Source organism: Saimiri boliviensis, chromosome 7 (assembly GCF_048565385.1).
Source record: "Saimiri boliviensis isolate mSaiBol1 chromosome 7, mSaiBol1.pri, whole genome shotgun sequence".
Classification (NCBI taxonomy): Eukaryota; Metazoa; Chordata; class Mammalia; order Primates; family Cebidae; genus Saimiri; species Saimiri boliviensis.
In genome coordinates this window covers 20,733,791-20,756,076 of record NC_133455.1, presented here as the reverse complement: position 1 = coordinate 20,756,076, position 22,286 = coordinate 20,733,791, and the positions used below count along the sequence as shown (strand labels likewise).

Below are 22,286 nucleotides of genomic sequence, written 5' to 3'. Positions count from 1 at the left end.
ACAAGGCTGGATGCGGTGGCTCAAGCCTGTAATCCCAGCACTTTGGGAGGCTGAGGCGGGTGGATCACGAGGTCAAGAGATCAAGACCATCCTGGCCAACATGGTGAAACCCCGTCTCTACTAAAAATACAAAAAATTAGCTGGCATGGTGGCGTGTGCCTGTAATCCCAGCTACTCAGGAGGCTGAGGCGGGAGAATTGCCTGAACCCAGGAGGCGGAGGTTGCGGTGAGCGGAGATCGTGCCATTGCACTCCAGCCTGGGTAACAAGAGCGAAACTCCGTCTCAAAAAAAAAAAAAAGAAAAAGAAAAAAAGGCCGGGCGTGATGGCTCACACCTGTAATCCAAGCACTTTGGAGGCCAAGGCAGGCAGATCACCTGAGGTTGGGAGTTCAAGACCAGCCTGACCAACATGGTGAAACCATGTCTTTATTTAAAAAAAAAAAAAGAAAAATTATTAAAAAAAGAAAAAAAAAGGGGGAACAACAAAAAAATTAGCTGCGTGTGATGGCACTCGCCTTTAATCCTAACTACTGGCGATGGTGAGGCAGGAGAATGGCTTGAACCCAGGAGTCGGAGATTGCAGTGAGCTGAGATCATGCCACTGCACTCCAGCCTGGTGAGAGAGCGAAACTCTGTCTCAAACCAAAAAAAGAAACTACATGTAAGGGCCAGTCACAGTGGCTCACACCTGCAATCCTAGTACTTTGCGAGGTCAAGGCAGGTATCACTCGAGGTCAGGAGTTTGAGACCAGCCTGCCCAACATGCTGAAACTCTGTCTCTACTAAAAATACAAAAATTAGCCAGGAGTGGTGGTGCATGCTTGTATGCCTGTAGTCCCAGCTACTTGGGAGGCTAAGTCAGTAGACTCTCTTGAACCTGGGAGGCAGAGGTTGCAGTGAGCCAAGAACTTGCCACTGCACTCCAGTCTGGGAAACAGAGTGAGACTCCATCTCAAAAAAATAAAAATAAAAAGCCAGAAGTGGTGGCTCATGCCTGTAATCCCAGCCCCTTGGAAGGCTGAAGGTGGTGTATCATGAGGTTAGGAGTTCAAGACCAACCTCACCAAGATGGTGAAACCCCCTCTCTATTAAAAATGCAAAAATTAACCAGGCGCAGTGGTGGGCGCCTATAATTCCAGCTATTTCAAACCCGGGAGGGAGATGTTACTGTGAGCTGAGAACTCACCACTGCACTCCAGCCTGGGTGACGGAGCAAAACCCTGTCTCAAAAAAAAAAAAGGAAAAGTGTTCGCTTTGGCAACACATATAGTAAAACTGGAACGATACAGAGAAGATTAACATGACCCCTGCGCAAGGATGACATGCAAATTCGTGAAGCGTTCTGTAATTTTTTTTATTTTAATTTTTATTTTTAATTTTTTATATTTTTTATAGAGACGAGGTTTCACCATATTGGTCAGGCTGGTTTCAAACTCCTGAGCTCAGGTGATCTACCCACCTCGGTCTTCCAAAGTCCTGGGATTACAGGCATGAGCCATCTCAGCCGACTGAGTGTTCCATATTTAAAAAAAAAAAAAAAAAAAAAAAAAAATCGATGGGCTGCTTTCTCTTAGCAATACCTATTTAAGGCTGGGCCTGGTGGCTCACGACTGTAATCCCAGTACTTTGGGAGGCTGAGGCGGGCGGATCACAAGGTCAGGAGTTTGAGACCAGCTTGGTCAGCATAGTGAAACCCAGATTCTATTAAAAAAAAAAAAAAAAAAAAAAAAAGTAATATGTATTTAAAGTTCTCCATGTATGCTGTTGCTTGATAGCTCATTTCTTTTTATCACTAAATGATGTCCCATTGTATGGATATACCACCAGTTATCCATTCACTAGTTAAAAGACATCTTAATTGCTCCCAAATTTTGGCAATTATGAATAAAGCTGCTATAAACAATTACGTGCAGGTTTTGTGTAGACATGTTTTCAAATCATATGCATAAATTGTATTCCTTTTTAACTTTTGTATTTATGCACACACATTTTTATATAGTTGTAAAACTAAACTTACATTTTTTTCTTTTCTTTATTCCCCTGGGAGCATAGATTCAAGTTGCCCTGAATATACACTCCCACATATACCTTAGAAGTTGTATTTTACATAAATTTCTGCTATTTCCTTTTAAAATAACAATAATCTTTTGTTATAAAAGCAGTAGACGTGCTTTTAGAAAGTCAGCTCATATGGCTAAGCAAAAGAAAATAAAGACACTTGCCGGGCATGGTGGCTCATGCCTGTAATCCCAGCACTTTGGGAGGGCAAGGCAGGAGGATCACTTGAGTTCAGGAGTTCCAGACCAGCCTGGCCAACATGGTGAAATCCTGTGTCTATTAAAAATACAAAAAGGGGCCGGGCACGGTGGCTCAAGCCTGTAATCCCAGCACTTTGGGAGGCTGAGGCGGGTGGATCACGAGGTCAAGAGATCGAGACCATCCTGTTCAATATGGTGAAACCCCGTCTCTACCAAAAATACAAAAAATTAGCTGGACATGGTGGCGCGTGCCTGTAATCCCAGCTACTCAGGAGGCTGAGGCAGGAGAATTGCTTGAACCCAGGAGGCGGAGGTTGCGGTGAGCCGAGATCGCGCCATTGCACTCCAGCCTGGGTAACAAGAGCGAAACTCCGTCTCAAAAAAAAAAAAAAAAAAAAAAAAAAAAAAAAAAACAAACAAAAAAAATTAGCTGGGAGTGGTGGCAGGCACCTGTAATCCCAGCTATGCAGGAGGCTCAGGCCAAAGAATCACTTGAACCTGGGAGGTGGAGGTTGTAATGGGCCACGATTGTGCCATTGCACTCTAGCCTGGACGACAAGAGCAAAACTCCATCTCGGAAAAAAAAAAGAAAAAAAAAAGTGAAACAACAGTAAGAGAGCACCACTGCACTCCAGCCTGGGCAACAAAGCAAGACTCTGTCTCAAAAAAAAAACAGAACAGGCTGGGCGCGGTGGCTCAAGCCTGTAATCCCAGCACTTTGGGAGGCCGAGGCGGGTGGATCACAAGGTCAAGAGATCGAGACCATCTTGGTCAACATGGTGAAACCCCGTCTCTACTAAAAATACAAAAAAAATAGCTGGGCATGGTGGTGCGTGCCTGTAATCCCAGCTACTCAGGAGGCTGAGGCAGGAGAATTGCCTGAACCCAGGAGGCGGAGGTTGCGGCGAGCCAAGATCGCGCCATTGCACTCCAGCCTGGGTAACAAGAGCGAAACTCCGACTCAAAAAAAAAAAAAAAAAAAAAAAAAAAAAACAGAACAAAAAGCAAAAAACAGTGGCTTAAAACAACTGTTTTATGTGCTTATAATTCTGTGGGTCAGCATTTTGGGTTGGGTTCTGCTGGGCAGTTCTGCTGGTCCTGACTGGGGTCATTCATGTGGCTGCAGGTGGGAGGTTTGACTGTGACTGGCTGGCCTCACTCGCATAGCTGGTGGTTGGAGCTGACTCCTGTCTGGGCCCTTCTCTCCACATGACCTCATCTACCCTCAGGGAGGCTAGCCCTGGCTTCTACGCATGGCCACAGCAGTGTCCTAGGAAAGACAGGCTGGTGCACAAAGCCTAGACTTGGATGGTCCAATTACTTATGCCAAATTTTATTGGTTAAAACAAAATGAGTGGAATCGGTTTGATTCCACCTTTGAAACAATGTAGAGGCCAGTGCAATGAGTCTCAAAGTAGGATCTAGGGATTCTTAGATGGCCCAGAGATTCTTAAAAAAGGGACCGGTTGCTGGGCGCGGTGGCTCAAGCCTGTAATCCCAGCACTTTGGGAGGCCGAGGCGGGTGGATCACGAGGTCGAGAGATCGAGACCATCCTGGTCAACATGGTGAAACCCTGTCTCTACTAAAAGTGCAAAAAATTAGCTGGGCATGGTGGCACGTGCCTGTAATCCCAGCTACTTAGGAGGCTGAGGCAGGAGAATTGCCTGAGCCCAGGAGGCGGAGGTTGCGGTGAGCCGAGATCGCGCCATTGCACTCCAGCCTGGGTAACAAGAGTGAAACTCCGTCTCAAAAAAAAAAAAAAAAAAAAAAAAAAATAAGGGACTGGTGAAGTTAAAATAATTTGTCAGCTGGGTGCAGTGGCTAACGCCTGTAATCCCAGCACTTTTGGAGGCCGAGATGGGTGGATTACAAAGTCAGTAGTTCGAAACCAGCCTGACCAACATGGTGAAACCCCACATCTAGTAAAAACACAAAAATTAGCTGGGCATGGTGGCACACGCCTATAATCCTAGCTACTCAGGAGGCTGAGGCAGGATAATTGCTTGAACCCAGGAGGCAGATTGCAGTGAGCCAAGACTGCACCACTGCACTCCAGCCTAGGTGACAGCAAGATTCCAAATTAAAAAAAAAAAAAAAAATTGTTATACTACTGTTAAGTCATCGTCCTTTTAACCCAAGTGTAGAATGGAGTTTCCCCAAGGTGTAATATATAATTTGATATTGCAAGAGACTGAAGGCAGAAGCAGATACGAGAATCTGTCTCCTATGAAGCCAAGCATGGCAGACATTTACAGGAATGTAAAACCATTGTTAATTTGTTTTGGAAAAATTTTTAGAGACAGGGTCTTGCTGTTGCCCAGGCTGGAGTGCAGTGGTGCGATCATAGCTTATTGCAGACTCGAACTCCCAGGCCCAAGCCATCCCCCAACCTCAGCCTCCCAAGTAGTCAGAACCACAGGTGCATACCATCAGGCTGGGCTTATTTTTTGTAGAGAGAGAGTCTTGCTGTTTCCCAGGCTGATCTCACACTCCTAGGCTCAAGCAATCCTCCTGCCTTAGTCTCCCAAAGCACTGAGATTACAGGTGTGAGCCACTGTGTTTGGCCCAAATGCTTTTAATAAAATTTTTATATAAACATGTCATTTAAAAATGTTCTAATAACCTGTTTTAATGTGGTGAATGTAAAGATATAAATAACCCATGTAAACAAAATTTTCCAGATTTCTTGGGTCTTGCTGTCGCCCAGGCTGGAGTGCAGTGGTATGTCGGCTCATTGCTACCTCTACCGCCCATGTTCAAGCGCTTCTCCTTCCTCAGCCTACCGAGTGGCTCGGATTATAGACACCTGCCATCACGCCTGGCTGATTTTTTGTGTATTTTGGTAGAGATGGGGTTTCACCATGTTGGCCAGGCTAGTCTTGAATTCCTGACCTCAGGTGATCTGTCAGCTTTGGCCTCCCAAAGTTGCTGGGATTACAGGTGTGAGCAACTGTGACCCTTTTTTTTCCGGACACAGGGTCTGTCACCCTGGCTGGTTTGCAGTATAGATCACTGCAACCTGGACCTCCTAGGCTCGTCATCCTCTTGCACCGCCCCCTCCCAAAATGTGGGGGTCATAGGTGGAAGCCAGCACACCTAGCCCATTTTTTTCATCTATTGGCAGAAACCGAAGTTTGAGAACCCACTTAAGAGAACATGGGTACTCTTACACATTATCAGTGTTTGGGACATCTGCCAAAATTGAGATGCACAAAATCTGGCAGTGTACAGTAGCATGTATCTATAATCCCCACACTTTGAGAGGCCTAAGTGAGAGGATAGCTAGATCTCAGGAGTTGAACTAGCCGGGCAACAGGAATTGGGGGCATAGTACATGGTAAATGTGCTCATGAACAGGCACTTCACCAGCCGGGGAAACAAAGCATGGCCTCACAATTATTGGGGAGGAGTTGAGAATTGAGCACAAGGGGAAGAAATGGAAGTTTGTTGTCTGAGTAGTTGGTATTCTTTCATCCGCGTACAGTTTAGCACTGACTTCTTTAGGGATGAGTGGAAAAATGCTACTGCTTTAGATTGGTAGAGGGTGGGTGAAAAGGTTATTAGCTAAGCACTATAAACGAATCTGAAGCCAAGAACACTGATGCAAAGCCAACAAACACGCTCTCTTGTAGACACCACTCCTTTCCAAACCATTCTCTACAAAAGAAAACCACCAAGTGAGCTGGTATGGTCAAACCATACCTTCAAACAAGTAAGAATTTTTTTTTTTAAAACCAAAAATTTTCAAAAAACACACAAACAAAAGGTAATTGGTTATTTAATTAGATTATTAGGACATTTAAAATACCAATTTGTGAGGATAAATTCCATTTGTTAGGGCAAACACAGATCGCAGGTAGCCCTGGAGCTGAGGAATAGCTTTGATTTTTGGTAAAATTTGTGAGTCCACAGCTTTCTGATCAATCTTGCGCTGCTCTGTAATCTCGTATTTCTAAACAAAAAGAAAATTAAACATTTTAAAACAGGCACTTACCAAATTACTTGTAAGTCAACTAAGGAGTTCTGTCTCAGAAGTACTAATCCCCAAGAATACTTAGCCAATATTAAAGGCAAATTCTGACAATTCTTTCCTTGGAATGATGTGAAATACAACTTGTTTTTAAATGTAATAAAAATAGCTCTTATGCTTTTGTATGGTTTAGTACATATCAGGGATAAGAAAGGATACATTCTCAATACAATGGTAGCAGTAAATTCCCACACAATTCCCCGAAAACCTCAGGATTCTAAGTTAAGCTCCCCACCTCCTAAAAGAACTACTCAATTTAGAAGAATCTGGGGCAGGGCACGGTGGCCTAACGCCTATAATCCCAGCACTTTGGGAAGGAGGCAGGCAGATCACCTGAGGTCAGGAGTTTGAGACCAGCCTGGCCAACATGGTGAAACCCTGTCTCTACTACAAGTACCAAAAATCAGCTTGCTGTGTTGGCGGGAGCCTGTAATCCCATCTACTCAGGAGGCTGAGACAGGAGAATCGCTTGAACCCAGGAGGCAGAGGATGCAGTGAGACTGCACCATTGCACTCCAGCCTGGGCAAGTGTGAAACTCCGTAAAAAAACAACAACACTGGAATACTAAGTATTTCCCAGTATTTCTCATTATTTAACCTTTGATTTTTCTTCTTTTTGTGCAACAATGCTTAGGCCTGTTTATTTTCACTCCCAGGTTGAAGGGCCAGTGCTAACACAAGAGATGACAAGTAGAAACTTACCTCTTTTTCTGTGTCGAAGATCTCACCTTCCTGGTGTCTGGGCTTTCGCAGCTTCTTCTTCTTGAAGTAAGCATCAGTAAGATGTTTTGGAATTTTTACATTGCTGATATCAATTTTGGTTGAGGTGGCAATGACAAATTTCTGGTGTGTTCTTCGCAGAGGAACTCGATTGAGGACCAGAGGTCCTAAGGGGTAAAAAATTAATTTAGTGAGGACCAATCATCATCTTACAATATGTAACCATTACTTGATACATTTAACCCACATGCACACAAGGCCATGAAATGGGCCTCAGAAACTCGTGGTATTAAGAAGTGTCAGCCGGGCGCGGTGGCTCAAGCCTGTAATCCCAGCACTTTGGGAGGCTGAGGCGGGTGGATCACGAGGTCGAGGGATCGAGACCATCCTGGTCAACATGGTGAAACCCCGTCTCTACTAAAGATACAAAAAATTAGCTGGGCATGGTGGCACGTGCCTGTAATCCCAGCTACTCAGGAGGCTGAGGCAGGAGAATTGCCTGAGCCCAGGAGGCGGAGGTTGCGGTGAGCCGAGATAGCGCCATTGCACTCCAGCCTGGGTAACAAGAGCGAAACTCCGTCTCAAAAAAAAAAAAAAAATAAAAAAAATAAAAAAAATAAAGTGTCAAGGATATTCTTACCAGTCACAAGTAATAAGCCACTAGCCAGCTGCTTCAGGAAAACCACCCTCTGTAAGTTAAAAAAAAAAAAAAAGTAATTTTCTGCAATTAAAAACCGACTTCTGAATTAATCAAATCACAGGCAATTTCTACATGTCTATTTATATAGCATGGCAGTTCCGGAAGCAACCACAGCAAGCTACAAGGTAGCACTCTGGCATAAAGATGTTTTTGAGCAAATGAACATGTGTAACATAATCAACAGCAGGAAATGGCTAATAAATCACCATGGATTAAACTTGCTATTTTCAACCACTAAGATGTATCTTGCATATCATTTCCCCTTGCCTCAAACATAGGTGAATAAAGGAAAACTACATCTAGCATGCAAATGCATTGCCATCAGGCACCCCAGGCAGCTACAGAGAAGCTAGATAAGCACAGGCACTCTTACCTTGCCCCTGTGGCGTCCAGTGAGGATGATCAGAATGGTCCCAGGGGTAATGCTGGCTCGCAGTTTTCTCACGTGCTGACTAAAGGGTTTTTTGCCATGGCTCAACAGCTTTCGAGGCACATCTTCAGTAGGATAATACCTAGGCTGTGGAGAGTCCACAGATCCAATTTATTTAAAATAAGCCATTTAGATTAGTAGAGGTGAGCTATGTCAGCCAAACTTTTGCTATAGCCTTTTAAATTATTTGAAAGCACAACACTGTATTCATACTATTCCATTTTTCATTTCTGCTTAGATTTTAAACTTGGAAAATCTAATGCTTCTGTATCCTCTGACTGCAAAACAGAACAGAAACAATTTTTTTTTTTTTTTGAGATGGAATCTTCCTCTGTTCACCAGGCTGGAGTGCAGTGACACAATCTGGGCTCACTGCAACCTCCCCCTCCTTCAACCAATTCTGCCTCAGCCTCCCAATTAGCTGGGACTACAGGCATGTGCCACCACACCTGGCTAATTTTTTGTATTTTTAGTAGAGAAGAGGTTCTACCATGTTAACCAGGATGCTCTTGATCTCCTGACCTTAATGAATGAGCTGATGCTCAAGCAAAGAAAGCATCAACCAAGTCACCTTTGTAATCTTGAGCAAGAACTAAACCTGAGATTACACATGTGTGACATGCAACATTTTGCAGGTTAAAGATACATGGCTTGTTTTCCAATTCAAGTAAAGTGTGTTTGTATCCTCACCACTTCATCCGATCCTCACAGCAACAAGTTTTACTCCCACTTCATCCACAAAGGAAAACAAATTGCACAAAACCAGACACTAGGACTGGCAGATTATTTACTGCAAAAATTAGACACCATGCAAGGGCCATTAAAGACATGACTACAAATAACTCACAATAACCGATTTCTAACTATACTATATCATTAGTGCACTCTCACTTTCACCACAAACATGATCATTTAATAGAAAAATCAGCTCACAAGGCAACTGTCATCTTCCCTGTCATGCATTGATCTTCAACTGTGAAATTGTATGGTGTAACATATTTGGGAATGTTCCCATAATGAAAATTACAGAGCAAGTCCTGAGACTTGGGTTTTTGTGTGGTAAGGGGGGCCAAGATACATTGCTCTAGTGAGAAACGTTCTATAGAAGAGCTTATGTATTATTTCATTTGATCTCCATATTAACTCTTTGAGGTAAACTCTCATTCCCATCTTATCTTTTGAGATGGAGTCTCCCTCTGTTGCCCAGGCTGGAGTGCAGTGGTGTAACCTCTGCTTTCTGGCTTCAAGCAATTCTTCTGCCTCAGCCTCTAAAGCAGCTGAGACTGCAAGCATGCATTGGCTAATTTGTCCTTTTTTTTTTGAGATGGAGTTTCACTCGTTAGCGGGAGTGCAATGGTGCATCTCTTGACCTAGTGATCTACCCACCTCGGCCTCCCAAAGTGCTGGGATTATAGGCGTGAGCCAAGCCCAGCCCTCATTTGTCTATTTTTCAGTAGAGACAGGGTTTCACCATGTTGGCCAGCCTGGTCTTTAACTCCTGACCTCAGGTGATCTGCTTGCCTCGGCCCCACAAAGTGCTTGGATTACAAGCATAAGCCACCATGCCCAGCCTTATTTCCATTTTATTTTTTTTTATTACTTTCTTTTTATGAAAAAAATCCTTTAAAATACTATTTTTATTTTTTGAGACGGAGTTTTGCTTCTGTTGTCCAGGCTGGAGTGCAATGGCACAATCTCAGTTCAATGCAACCTCCACCTCCTGGTTCAAGAGATTCTCCTGCGTCAGCCTCCCGAGTACCTTGAATTATAAGCACCCGCTACCACGCCTAGCTAATTTTTTTTGTATTTTTAGTAGAGACAGGGTTTCACTATGATAGCCAGGCTAGTCTCCAACTCCTGACCTCAGGTGATCCCACCCACCTCAGCCTCCCAAAGTGCTGGGATTACAGGCCTGAGCCACTGCCCCAGGCTCCTTATTCCCATTTTACATGCAAAAAACAAAACACAAAAGAGTAACTTAAATTATTTAAGATTAACAGTAAATGCTGAAGCCAAGTTGCAAACCCCGAGCCCTTTACTTTCTGCTAGAAACTCTGGTAAGCAGAAACTTACAGTACCTAAGCATTCAAAAACACCTTCACAGTATTTAAGCATCAACAGAAAACCCAATTTACAGTCCCCACATCTTACCATTTTGCGAAGTTTAACCACCCGGGTACCGCCGTTTTTGTCACCACCAACTGGTTTTGTAACAGTTGCAAGAACCTTCTCCTTCTTTTTTTTTTCAACCTACGAGGACACAAATACATCAGCGATTAGGGGATGCCAATTAAGGTTAAGACATAATGTCAGCGGTCCCCTCTTCCCTTACCTTGGATTTAGCGGCTGAGTACTTCCTCTTGTACATGGCCTTTCTGGAGTACATGGCAGATCGGGAATACCTGCCGATTCCTCTGACAAGGACAGGATTGCGGCTGCAATGGGGCTTCCCCTTCTTGGGCTTTTTAGCCTTGAGGTGACCCTTTTTCACTTTGCTACCAGCATCAGCCTTCTTGGCTTCAGGTTTCTTCTCTTTAGTATCCGGCTTCTCAACTTTTTCACCCGCCATCTACAAATATTTTTTTGTAGATAAAAAAGGCACTTCACAATCATTTCTTAACAAGGCAATCATCAAACTGTACATGGATGGGCTGGGCTCCCCAGACTACAATCCCTCCCCTGATAAGATACAGGCCTTCCTCTCAAACTCCAGTCTTCACTATGGTTCACTTCGGGGCTGTCTCCCCAATACACTATAAACTCTTTTTTTGAGGCTTTGGAACAGATTATCTCACACCTGTTAGGTTTTTGCCAAATACTGAGCGGTCAGATACTGTCATTATTTTTCACTATTGTTTTGCGAATTAGAAAATTTAGATGCAGAATGTGTCCACAGGTAGGAAGCAGCAGAACTTGAAACCCTTTACTTTCAGTACTTTTCGTCTTGACCTTTAAGACCACCGTCTCTTTTCAAGAAACTTGGTTTAGGAATTGCAGACACAAACACAATCAGCCCAAGTTGAACGCAAAAAGAAAAAGAACTCAAAGACCAAAAGGCCACTTCCGGCCGCGGACGCTGGGAGACGTAAAATCTTTTGGCTTGTCAGGAACCCCAACGTGGCTGAGACTAGCTCAGTGTCACTTTCTGGAACCCAGGAGCCGAGAACTCAGTGCACGCACCGTCGTCCCGCTTCCTTGAACCCACCAGTCCGCTACGGGTCCCCGAAAAGGCCTCTTTCCCCCCCAGCCCAACAGACTGGCGAAAACCCGGTGGAAGACACTACGGCATTCTACAGTGCGCCGCTGCAAACCCAAACGGCAAAAAATGAAGCGCCTGGAAGGCCTCTCAGTTAGCCATGGGTATGTCGGACCCCTGTAGGTGGCGACTGGATGCCCTCTAGGTTCGGATGGCGAAGGATTCGGAGTGCTGAACTCGAGTCTCGCAGAGAGGCCCGCCGTTCTTACCTTGCAAGATGGGAAAGAGAACTAAGGCCCCGGCTTCCGGTCTATAAGCAATCACGGGAAGTGTGAGTCTCACTTCCTTCCGGATCTGGGGCACTATGGGGAATGTAGTTTTTCCGGATTAAGAAAAAAGTAATAACGGGGCCGGGCGCGGTGGCTCAAGCCTGTAATCCCAGCACTTTGGGAGGCCGAGGCGGGCGGATCACAAGGTCAAGAGATCGAGACCATCCTGGTCAACATGGTGAAACTCCGTCTCTACTAAAAATACAAAAAATTAGCTGGGCATGGTGGCGCGTGCCTGTAATCCCAGCTACTCAGGAGGCTGAGGCAGGAGAATTGCCTGAACCCAGGGGGCAGAGATTGCAGTGAGCTGAGATCGCGCCATTGCACTCCAGCCTGGGTAACAAGAGGGAAACTCCGTCTCACAAAAAAAAAAAAAAAAGAAAAGAAAAAAAAGAAAAAAGAAAAAAGTAGTAAATCCTAGGCTGTAATCCCAGCACTTTGGAAGGTGGAGGCAGGCAGATCACCTGAGGTTAACAGTTCGAGACCAGCGTAGCCAACATGGTGAAATACCGTTTCTACTAAAAATACAAAAGTTAGCCGGGCGTGGTGGCAAGTGCTTGTAATGCCAGCAGAGAATCACTTGAATCCGGAGTTGGAGGTTGCAGTGAGCCAAGATCACAACACTTCACTCTGGGCAACAGAGCAAATTTCCAATCAAAAAAAAAAAAAGGAAAAGAAGAAAGAAAGAAAAGGAGGCCAGGCTCAGTGGCTCACATCTGTAATCCCAGTACCCAGCACTTTGGGAGGCCAAGGCAAGTAGATCACTTGAGATCAGGTGTCCAAGACCAGCCTGGCCAACATGGTGAAACCCCATCTCTACTAAAAATACAAAAATTAGGCGGGGCGCGGTGGCTCAAGCCTGTAATCCCAGCACTTTGGGAAGCCGAGGCGGGTGGATCACGAGGTCAAGAGATCAAGACCATCCTGGTCAACATGGTGAAACTCCGTCTCTACTAAAAATACAAAAAATTAGCTGGGCATGGTGCAGTGTGCCTGTAATCCCAGCTACTCAGGAGGCTGAGGCAGGAGAATTGCCTGAACCCAGGAGGTGGAGGTTGAGGTAAGCTGAGATCGTACCATTGCACTCCAGCCTGGGTAACAAGAGCGAAACTCCGTCTCAAAAAAAAAAAAAAAAAAAAAAAAAATTAGCCGGTCATGGTGCCTGTAATCCCAGCAACTTGGGAGGCTAAGGCAGGAGAATCGCTTAAACCCAGGAGGTGGAGGTTGCAGTGAGCTGAGATCATGCCATTACACTCCAGCCTGGACGATAGAGCCAGACTCAGTCTCAAACAAAGAAACAAACAAACAACAATAAAAAACAAAACAAAACAAAAATTAGCTGAGTGTGGTGGTTAGTTCCTGTAGTCCCAGCTACTCAAGAGGCTAAGGTGGGAGGATCACTTGAGCCCAGGAGGTTGAGGCTGCAGTGCGGTGAGTCCTAATCTTGCCACTGTCCTCCAGCCTTGCTTACAGAATGAGTCTCTGTCTCCAAAAAAGTAAAATTAAAGTGAGGATAACAACAGTAACTTACTTCATAAGGTTGTTGGGAACATTAAATAATATACACAAAAGTACTGACAAGCATATTTGATGCATGGTAAATCCTTTGTAAGAGTTAGCCGGGCGCGGTGGCTCAAGCCTGTAATCCCAGCACTTTGGGAGGCTGAGGCAGGTGGATCACGAGGTCGAGAGATCGAGACCATCCTGGTCAACATGGTGAAACCCCGTCTCTACTAAAGATACAAAAAATTAGCTGGGCATGGTGGCACGTGCCTGTAATCCCAGCTACTCAGGAGGCTGAGGCAGGAGAATTGCCTGAACCCAGGAGGCGGAGGTTGCGCCATTGCACTCCAGCCTGGGTAACAAGAGCGAAACTCCGTCTCAAAAAAAAAAAAAAAAAAAAGAGTTAGCTCTTGTTATTGTCACCACCAACACCACAATCATCTCATCATCAACATCCTAGTTGTCAAATATTCTGCTAAAGTTTATGCACAGGAGATAATAAGCAATATTGCATGCTATGTGACAAGAATAGTGCTATGTGCCTTGCTTTCTCTCATTGAATTCTCCCAACAACCTGTGAATTATATTATTATGAGTAAACAGTCTCAAGGACTCAGTTAAGTAACTTGCTCACAGTCTCAAGTTAAGTAACTTGCTCACAGCATAGATCTGATTCCAAAGATTGCACCCCCCTTTTTTTTTTTTTTTTTTTTACTATCCTCAGTAACGGGTATGAGCAACAAAGATTGCACTCTTAACCACTAGGTTGCAAAGATTAAAGAGATGATTAAGGAAGATACATGAGAGTTTTGCTCATGTTAGAATTAAAAACAGGAATACCGATTATTTGGGCCGGGTGCGGTGGCTCGCCTGTAATCCCAGCACTTTGAGAGGCCGAGGAGGGTGGATCACAAGGTCAGGAGATCGAGACCATCCTGGCCAACATGGTGAAACCCCAACTCTACTAAAATACAAAAATTAGCTGGGCGTGGTGGCATACACCTGTAGTCCCAGCTACTAGGGAGGCTGAGGCAGGAGAATTGTTTGAACCCGGGAGGTGGAGGTTGCAGTGAGCCGAGATCGTGCCACTGCATTCCAGCCTGGCACCTGGCGACAGAGCAAGACTCTGTCTCAAAAAAAAAAAAAAAAAAAGAATACCGATTATCTTTTGTAAAATAAACAACACAATATTTCTTTCTTTCTTTTTTTTTTTTTTGAGACGGAGTTTCGCTCTTGTTACCCAGGCTGGAGTGCAATGGCGCTATCTCGGCTCACCGCAACCTCCGCCTCCTGGGTTCAAGCAATTCTCCTGCCCCAGCCTCCTGAGTAGCTGGGATTACAGGCACGCACCACCATGCCCAGCTAATTTTTTGTATTTTTAGTAGAGACGGGGTTTCACCATGTTGACCAGGATGGTCTCGATCTCTTGACCTTGTGATCCACCCGCCTCGGCCTCCCAAAGTGCTGGGATTACAGGCTTGAGCCACCGCGCCCGGCCGAACAACACAATATTTCTGATAGTTCTTTAGTGCTTCAAAGCCCGTAAACCAATAGGTACACATTTGTAATACCTTACGTTTTCCATTTTCCTCCATTTGCTTGTTTCTGGTTGCTAGAGCTTTTCACCTTGATTTTTTTTCAGATTGAAACCATCTGCTTCATGGCTGTGTCTCTGGGAATCATTTAGCCTTTTTCTGGTTCTGAAACTGAGGATACAAATACAGTGATCAGATGAACACTGCCCTTTTTTTGAGAATGGGAGTATCAGCAGCTTTATTTGTTTACCTTCCTCTGTAAAGCACCTCTTAGAAGTTTCAACAGCAGAAAATGTACCACGATGAATGAATGAAATGCACAGTTGCTTAGGTGGGCCCCTCAAAAATTCTGACAATCCCAGAGAATTTCACCTAGTAAATGCCCAGAAATATTTGTTGAATGACCCGTCATTAAAATAAAAACATAGGCCGGGCGTGCTGGCTCACGCCTGTAATCCAAGCACTTTGGAGGCCAAGGCGGGTGGAACACCTGAGGTTGGGAGTTCAAGACCAGCCTGACCAACATGGTGAAACCCTGTCTTTAAAAAAAATTAAAAAAAATAGCCGGGTGCGGTGGCTCAAGCCTGTAATCCCAGCACTTTGGGAAGCCGAGGCGGGTGGATCACGAGGTCAAGAGATCGAGACCATCCAGGTCAACATGATGAAACCCTGTCTCTACTAAAATACAAAAAATTAGCTGGGCATGGTGGCGCGTGCCTGTAATCCCAGCTACTCAGGAGGCTGAGGCAGGAGAATTGCCTGAACCCAGGAGGCGGAGGTTGCGGTGAGCCGAGATCGCGCCATTGCACTCCAGCCTGGGTAACAAGAGCGAAACTCCGTCTCAAAAAAAAAAAAAAAAAAAAAAAATTAAAAAAAATAAAAATTAAAATAAAATAAAACAAAAACATAGATGAACCCCCTCTTGTGTTTTGTTGTGGTATTGCAAAATTTACAATTCATTAGTTAGGCAAAATATATTATAAATATTTTTATTAAACTTAGTTTTGCCATATATAAAATGCTCTGAAATTTGTGCAGCACTTTAATTGTAAAGCAGACATTTTTGCAGGCACTAAATCTTTTTTTTAATTAAAAAAAATTTAAAAAATTGAGACAGAGTTTCGTTCGTTTACCCAGGCTGGAGTGCAGTGACGTGAACTGCTCACTGAAACCTCCGCCTCCCAAGTTCAAGCAATTCTCCTGCCTCAGCCTCCTGAGTAGCTGGGACTACAGGCATGCGCCACCATACCCGGCTAATTTTTGTATTTTTGGTAGAGATGGGGTTTCACCATGTTGACCAGGATGGTCTCGATCTCTTGACCTTGTGATCCACCCGCCTCGGCCTCCCAAAGTGCTGGGATTACAGGTGTGAGCCACGGCCCCCAGCCTCTTTTTTTTTTAGTCTGTGATGGAGTCTTGCTCTGTCGCCCAGGCTGGAGGACAGTGTTGTGAGCTTGGCTCACTGCAACCTCTGGTTCCTGGGTTCAAGCCATTCTCCCATCTCAGCCTCCCAAGTAGCTGGGACTACAGGTGCCGCCACCGCACCTGGCTAATTTTTTGTATTTTTAGTAGAGATGAAGTTTCACCATGTTGGCCAGGCTGGTTTTGAACTCCTGGTGAGGTGATCTGCCCACTTCGGCCTCCCAAAATGCTGGGATTACAGGCATGAACCACATTGACCAGCCTCATTTAAAAAATATATATATCTATATTTTTGAGATGGAGTCTCAGGCTGTAGTGCGGTGTCACCATCTTGGCTCATTGCAACCTCTGCCTCCCAGGTTCAAGTGATTTTCTTGCCTCAGCCTCCTGAGTAGCTGGGATTACAGGCGTGCACCACCACACCTGACTAATTTTCATCTTTTTAGTAGAGATGGGTTTCCATCATGTTGGCCAGGCTGATCTCAAATTCCTGTTCTCAGGTGATTCGCCCATCTTGGCCTCCCAAAGTGCTGGGATTACAAGGTGTGAGCCCCTGTGCCTGGTCTTTTTTTTAATTTTTTTTTTTTTTCAATAGGGTCTTACTCTGTTCCCCAGGCTGGAATGCAAGGTGAGATCATGGCTCACTGCAGCCTTGACCTCCTGGGTTCAAGCGATCCTCCCACCTCAGCCCTCTGGGTAACTGGGAGTACAGTGTACACCACCATGCTGGGCTAATTTTTTTTACGTTTTTTGCAGAGATGGGGGTCTCGCTATGTTGCCTCAGCTGTATTTTCTGTTTATTTGTTAGACAATACATCTTTTTAAGCCTGGCCAACATGGTGAAACTCTGTCTTTGCTAAAAATACAAAAATTAGCTGGGCATGGTGGTGCATGCCTATAATTCCAGCTACTTGGGAGACTGAGGCATGAGAATCACTTGAATCTGGGAGGGAGAGGTTGCAGGAAGCCAAGATCATGCCACTGCACTCCAGACTGGAACACACAGTGAGAATTTGTCTCAAAACAGTAATAATAATAAAAACTTTATATATGTTATGCGTGTGAGCCTGTGTGTGGGATGAGTGTGTTTGTATATGTATAGAGAAGTGTGGAAAGACATACACCAAACCATTAACACTGCTGGAGGTTGGGATATGGAGGATGTTTGCATTAAGGAACACAGAAAATTGCTATTAAATTATAGAATAATGGAATCTCTAAATTATTCATTTAGAGATTAATTCAGATAATAGCCATTACTTCATTTGAATTTCTTTTCAAAATTAAGATAGGGTTCTTGCTATGTTGCCCAGGCTGGTTTCAAACTCCTGGCCTCAAGAGATCCTCCTGTTAGCTGCCATGCCCCATCATATAAATGAACATGCCAGGCACTACTCTGGGCATATAAAGATGGGAATATGGGGCCAGGTGTGGTGGCTCACTCCTGTAATCCCAGCACTTTTGGAGGCTGAGGTGGGTGAATCACCTGAGGTCAGAATTTGAGACCAGCCTGACCAACATGGAGAAACCCAGTCCCTACTAAAAGTACAAAATTAGCCAGGCGTGGTGGCACATGCCGGTAATCTCAGCTACTCAGGAGGCAAGACAGGAGAATCACCTGAATCCGGGAGGCAGAGGTGCAGTGAGCTGAGACTGTGCCGCTGCACTGCAGCCTGGGCAAAAGAGCAAAACTCTGTCTCAAAAAAGAAAAAAAAAAAAAAAAAAAAAGAGGTTCGGTGTGTTGGCTTCCGCCTTAATTCTAGCACTTTGGGAGGCTGAGGTGGGTGGATCTCCTGAGGTCAGGAGTTTGAGACCAGCCTGGCTAGCATAGTGAAATCCTGTCTCTACTAAAAATACAACAAAAAAATTATAGATGTAAACATCCTGCTTATACCAAAATAAATAAATAAATAAATAAAAAATTAGATGAGCATGGTGGCAGGTGCCTGAAATCCCAGCTGCTCGAGAGGCCAAGGCAGGAGAATTGCTTGAGGTGAAGGTTACAGTGAGCGGAGATTGCACCATTGCACTCCAGCCTGGGCAACAAGAGTGAAACTCCATCTCAAAAAAAAAAAAAAGAAAAGAAAAAAAAAAAGGGAAGACAATGACTTTGTCTTAAAAGGAGCCCATAATCTAGAGGAAGACAAAGAACAACGATGACAGAACCAACAATGATGTTGAAGTGTGTTACGTGCTGATAGAAGCATGAACAGGCAGCCCCAGGAGCATAGGAAGGGAGTCTCTCTTTTATTCTCGAAAAGTGAAAGAATGTTTTCTGGAGGAGCTGCTTAAGCTGAAGCTGAACTTGCATGACTGTTTTCCAGATGGAGAAGGGTTTTAAGAGTATTCCAGGCAGTAGGAACTACATTTTGGAAGGCAGGGATGCAAGAAACAGCTAGAACCCTTTGGAAACTGCCAGATTATATGAGGGTGTTGACACAGGAGATACCTAGAAGGGACCAATGTGCTAAGGGAAAGAGTTCTACTTAATACTAGAGGGTTTGAACCTCCTTCATGCAACAGGGGAGTAACATGGTTAGATTTGTATTTTAGAAAGAACAGCCAGGCGCAGTGGCTCACGCCTGTAATCCCAGCACTTTGGGAGGCCGAGGTGGGTGGATCATGAGGTCAGGAGTTCAAGACCAGCCTGGCCAAGATGGCGAAACCCCGTCTCCACCAAAATACAAAAAATGAGCCGGACGTGGTGGCATGTGCCTGTAATCCCAGCTACTCAGGAGGCTGAGGCAGAGAACTGCTTGAACCCAGGAGGCGGAGGTTTCGGTGAGCCGAGATCGCACCACTTGCACTCCAGCCTGGGTGACAGAGAGAGACTTTTTCTCAAAAAAAAAAAAAAGAAAGAAAGAAAGAAGAAAAAAAGATCATTCATTCTAGCTGCAGAGTGTGCAGAATATAGGAAACACTAGGAAGGCAGTAGTTCCTGTACTCAAAGAGCTAATAGTGTACTTTGGAAAAGAGACAAATGATAGCCAGCTTTTATCAAGTGCTGACTTTGCTGGACACTGCTCTAAGTACTTCACAAACCTAGCCTATGGTAGGATTTTGATTCCTGTTTTACAGAGAAGGAAACAGACACAGAGGAGTCAAATAACTTGCTTATAGACACCCAGGCAGACAGATCAAGAACTTAATTGAGGCCAGGCACGATGGCTCACGCCTGTAATCCCATCACTTTGGGAGGCCAAGGCAGGCAGTTCACCTGAGGTCAGGAGCTTGAGACCAGCCTGGCCAACATGGCAAAACCCCATCTCTAGTAAAAATACAAAAAAATTAGCCGGGCTTGGTGGCGCATGCCTGTAGCCAGCTACTTGGGAGGATGAGGCAAGAGGCAAGAGAATCGGGAGGCTTGAACTCGGGAGGCGAAGGTTGCAGTGAGCCTGCAACCTTCAGAAAGGTTGGTTGGTTTGGTTTTTTTGCAGGCTACAAAACAAAAAACAGAAAACAATTAAGTTCTTTTTCTTTCTTTCTTTTTTTTTTTGACATGGAATTTTGTTCTTGTTGCCCAGGCTAGAGTGCAATGGCACCATCTCGACTCACCGCAACCTCCGCCTCCCGGGTTCATGCGATTCTCCTGCCTTGGCCTCCTGAGTAGCTGGGATTACATGCTAATTTTGTATTTTTAGTGGAGATGGGGTTTCTCCATGTTGGCTAGGCTGGTCTTGAACTTCTGACTTCAGGTGATCTGCCCACCTCGGCCTCCCAAAGTGCTGGGATTACAGGCGTGAACCATCTCGCCCAGAAAAAGAACTTAACTGAATGCTTCCCATATGATATAGGCTCTTAGATTTATTAGTGTAGTGTATTAGGTTTTAAGGATAGGTATCTTGGTGACCATCAGACCTGGACTAGAGAATCAGGTGAAGCTTCTATTACAGAGGAAGTGGCTTCTAGTCTGAAATCAGAGGCATAGAGTTGCTGTGGAGGAGGGTCAGGAAGAACCCTCTGAGGGAAAGAGAGCTGATTACAAAAAATTAGCTGGGCATGGTGGCACGTGCCTGTAATCCCAGCTACTCAGGAGGCTGAGGCAGGAGAATTGCTTGAACCCAGGAGGTGGAGGTTGCAATGAGCCGAGATTGCGCCATTGCACTCCAGCCTGGGTAACAAGAGCGAAACTCCATCTCAAAAAAAAAAAAAAAAAAAAAAAAAAAAGGCTCTAAGCTGGGAAAGAATATGGCATACTGAGAAGCAGAAAGTCATTCAGCATGGCTGGGTCATAGAGAATGAAGTGAGTAGTGGGGAGAGGGGCTGGTGAAGTGAGTGGGGACCAGAGTTAAAAAACTCTGGGCTTGGCTGGATGAGGTGGCTCATACCTGTAATCTCAGCACTTTGGGAGGCCGAGACGGGTGGATCATCTGAGGTCAGGAGTTTGAGACCAGCCTGATCAACATGTAGAAACCCTGTCTCTACTAAAAATACAAAAAAATTAGCTAGGTGTGGTGGCACATGCCTACACTCCCAGCTACTTGGGAAGCCAAGGCAGAAGAATTGCTTGAACCCAGAAGGCGGAGGTTGTGGTGAGCTGAGATCATGCCATTGCACTCCAGCCTGGCCACAAAAGTGACACTCTGTCTCAAAAAAAAAAAAAAAAAACCCTCTGTGCTTTACCAGCCGAAATGCGAAATGGCTCACACCTGTAAATCCAAGGCTTTGGGAGGTTAAAGTGGAAGGACTGCTTGAGGCCAGGAGTTCAAGGCCAGCCTAGGCAACATAGCAAGACCTTGTGTCTAAAAAAAATATTTTTTTTAAGAGGCTGGGCACAGTGGCTCACGCCTGTAATCCCAGCACTTGAGGCCGATGTGGGTGGATCACGAGGTCAGGAAATCGAGACCATCCTGGCCAACATGGTGAAACCCCGTCTCTATGAAAATACAAAAAATTGGCCGGGCGTGGTGGCTCAAGCCTGTAATCCCAGCACTCTGGGAGGCCGAGGTGGGTGGATCACGAGGTCAAGAGATCGAGACCGTCCTGGTCAACATGGTGAAACCCCGTCTCTACTAAAAATACAAAAAATTAGCTGGGCATGGTGGCGCGTGTTTGTAATCTCAGCTACTCAGGAGGCTGAGGCAGGAGAATTGCCCAAACCCAGGAGGTGGAGGTTGCGGTGAGCCGAGATCACGCCATTGCACTCCAGCCTGGGCAACAAGAGCGAAACTCGGTCTCAAAAAGAAAAAAAAAAAAAAAAAAGAAAATACAAAAAATTAGCAGGGCACGGTGGTGAAACACCTGTAGTCCTAGCTATTCCGAAGGCTGAGGCAAGGGAATCACTTGAACCCGAGCGGCGGAAGTTGCAGTGAGCCTAGATTGTGCCACTGCACTCCAGCCGGGTAACAGAGCAAGATTCTGTCTCAAAAAAAAAAACTTTTTTAAACTCTTTTTTTTGGGCCAGGGATAGTGGCTTACACCTGTAATCCCAGCACGTTGGGAGGCCGAGGTGGTTGGATCACTTGAGGTCAGGAGTTTGAGACCAGCCTGGCCAACATGGTGAAACCTTGTCTCTACTAAAAATACAACAACAATTAGCTGGGCGTGGTTGTGCATGCCTGTAATCCCAGCTACTTGGGAGGCTGAGGCAGGAGAACACCTGAATCTGGGAGGTGGAGGTTGCCATGAGCTGGGATCATGCCATTGTACTCCAGCCTGGGTGACAGAGTGAGACTCCAACTCAAACAAAACAGAAACCTTTTTTTTTTTTGGTAGGGACGAGGTCTTACTATGTTGCCCAGGCTAGTCTTTTTATTTTTATTTATTTATTTTTTAATATTTTAAAAGACGGGGTTTCACCATGTTGGTCAGGCTGGTCTTGAACTCCCGACCTCAGGTGATCCGCCTGTCTTGGCCTCCAAAGTGCTTGGATTACAGGCGTGAGCCACCATGCCTGAAGCACTGGGATAACAGACGTGAGCCACCACATGGCGGGGGTGCGGGGGAAGAGGATAAACCTTTTTATTTCTGCACTTCATTCTAAATGCAGGGAGAAGCCATTGACAAATTCAATGCAGGGATTGACTAATTTTGCAGTTTTTTTTTTTTTTTTTTTGAGATGGAGTCTTGCTCTGTCACCCAGGCTGGAGTGCAGTGGTGCAATCTTGGCTCACTGCAACCTGCGCCTCCTGGGTTCGAGCAATTCTCTCACCTCAGCCTCC

At 45.1% G+C, this 22,286-nt stretch overlaps 1 protein-coding gene and 1 non-coding gene across 2 annotated transcripts; one reads left to right on the top strand and one right to left on the bottom strand.

Annotated features, from left to right (window-relative positions):
* Window positions 1-1,246: 1,246 nt before the first annotated feature.
* LOC120365118 (U6 spliceosomal RNA) lies at window positions 1,247-1,353 on the top strand. Its single transcript, XR_005580137.1, has one exon. It is a non-coding gene; the product is annotated as a U6 spliceosomal RNA (small nuclear RNA).
* Window positions 1,354-6,047: 4,694 nt separating this feature from the next.
* Window positions 6,048-11,665, bottom strand: RPL6 (ribosomal protein L6). Its single transcript, XM_039472016.2, has 7 exons — window positions 11,606-11,665; window positions 10,473-10,709; window positions 10,292-10,390; window positions 8,084-8,227; window positions 7,651-7,699; window positions 6,993-7,177; window positions 6,048-6,212 (listed from the first exon to the last, which is right to left on the bottom strand). Exons 2-7 carry the CDS (start codon window positions 10,707-10,709, stop codon window positions 6,060-6,062), a joined length of 867 nt encoding a protein of 288 aa, XP_039327950.1. The 5' UTR covers window positions 11,606-11,665; the 3' UTR covers window positions 6,048-6,059.
* Window positions 11,666-22,286: the final 10,621 nt, after the last annotated feature.

Excerpts from the sequence above, each read along its gene's own strand:
- RPL6 (XM_039472016.2), bottom strand. The coding sequence starts at position 10,709 with ATGGCGGGTGAAAAAGTTGAGAAGCCGGATACTAAAGAGAAGAAACCT. Across the intron at positions 7,700-8,083 it reads CTGGACGCCACAGGGGCAAG|AGGGTGGTTTTCCTGAAGCA; the intron begins GTAAGAGTGCCT and ends TTTAACTTACAG. Across the intron at positions 7,178-7,650 it reads TGGCTTATTACTTGTGACTG|GACCTCTGGTCCTCAATCGA; the intron begins GTAAGAATATCC and ends TTTACCCCTTAG.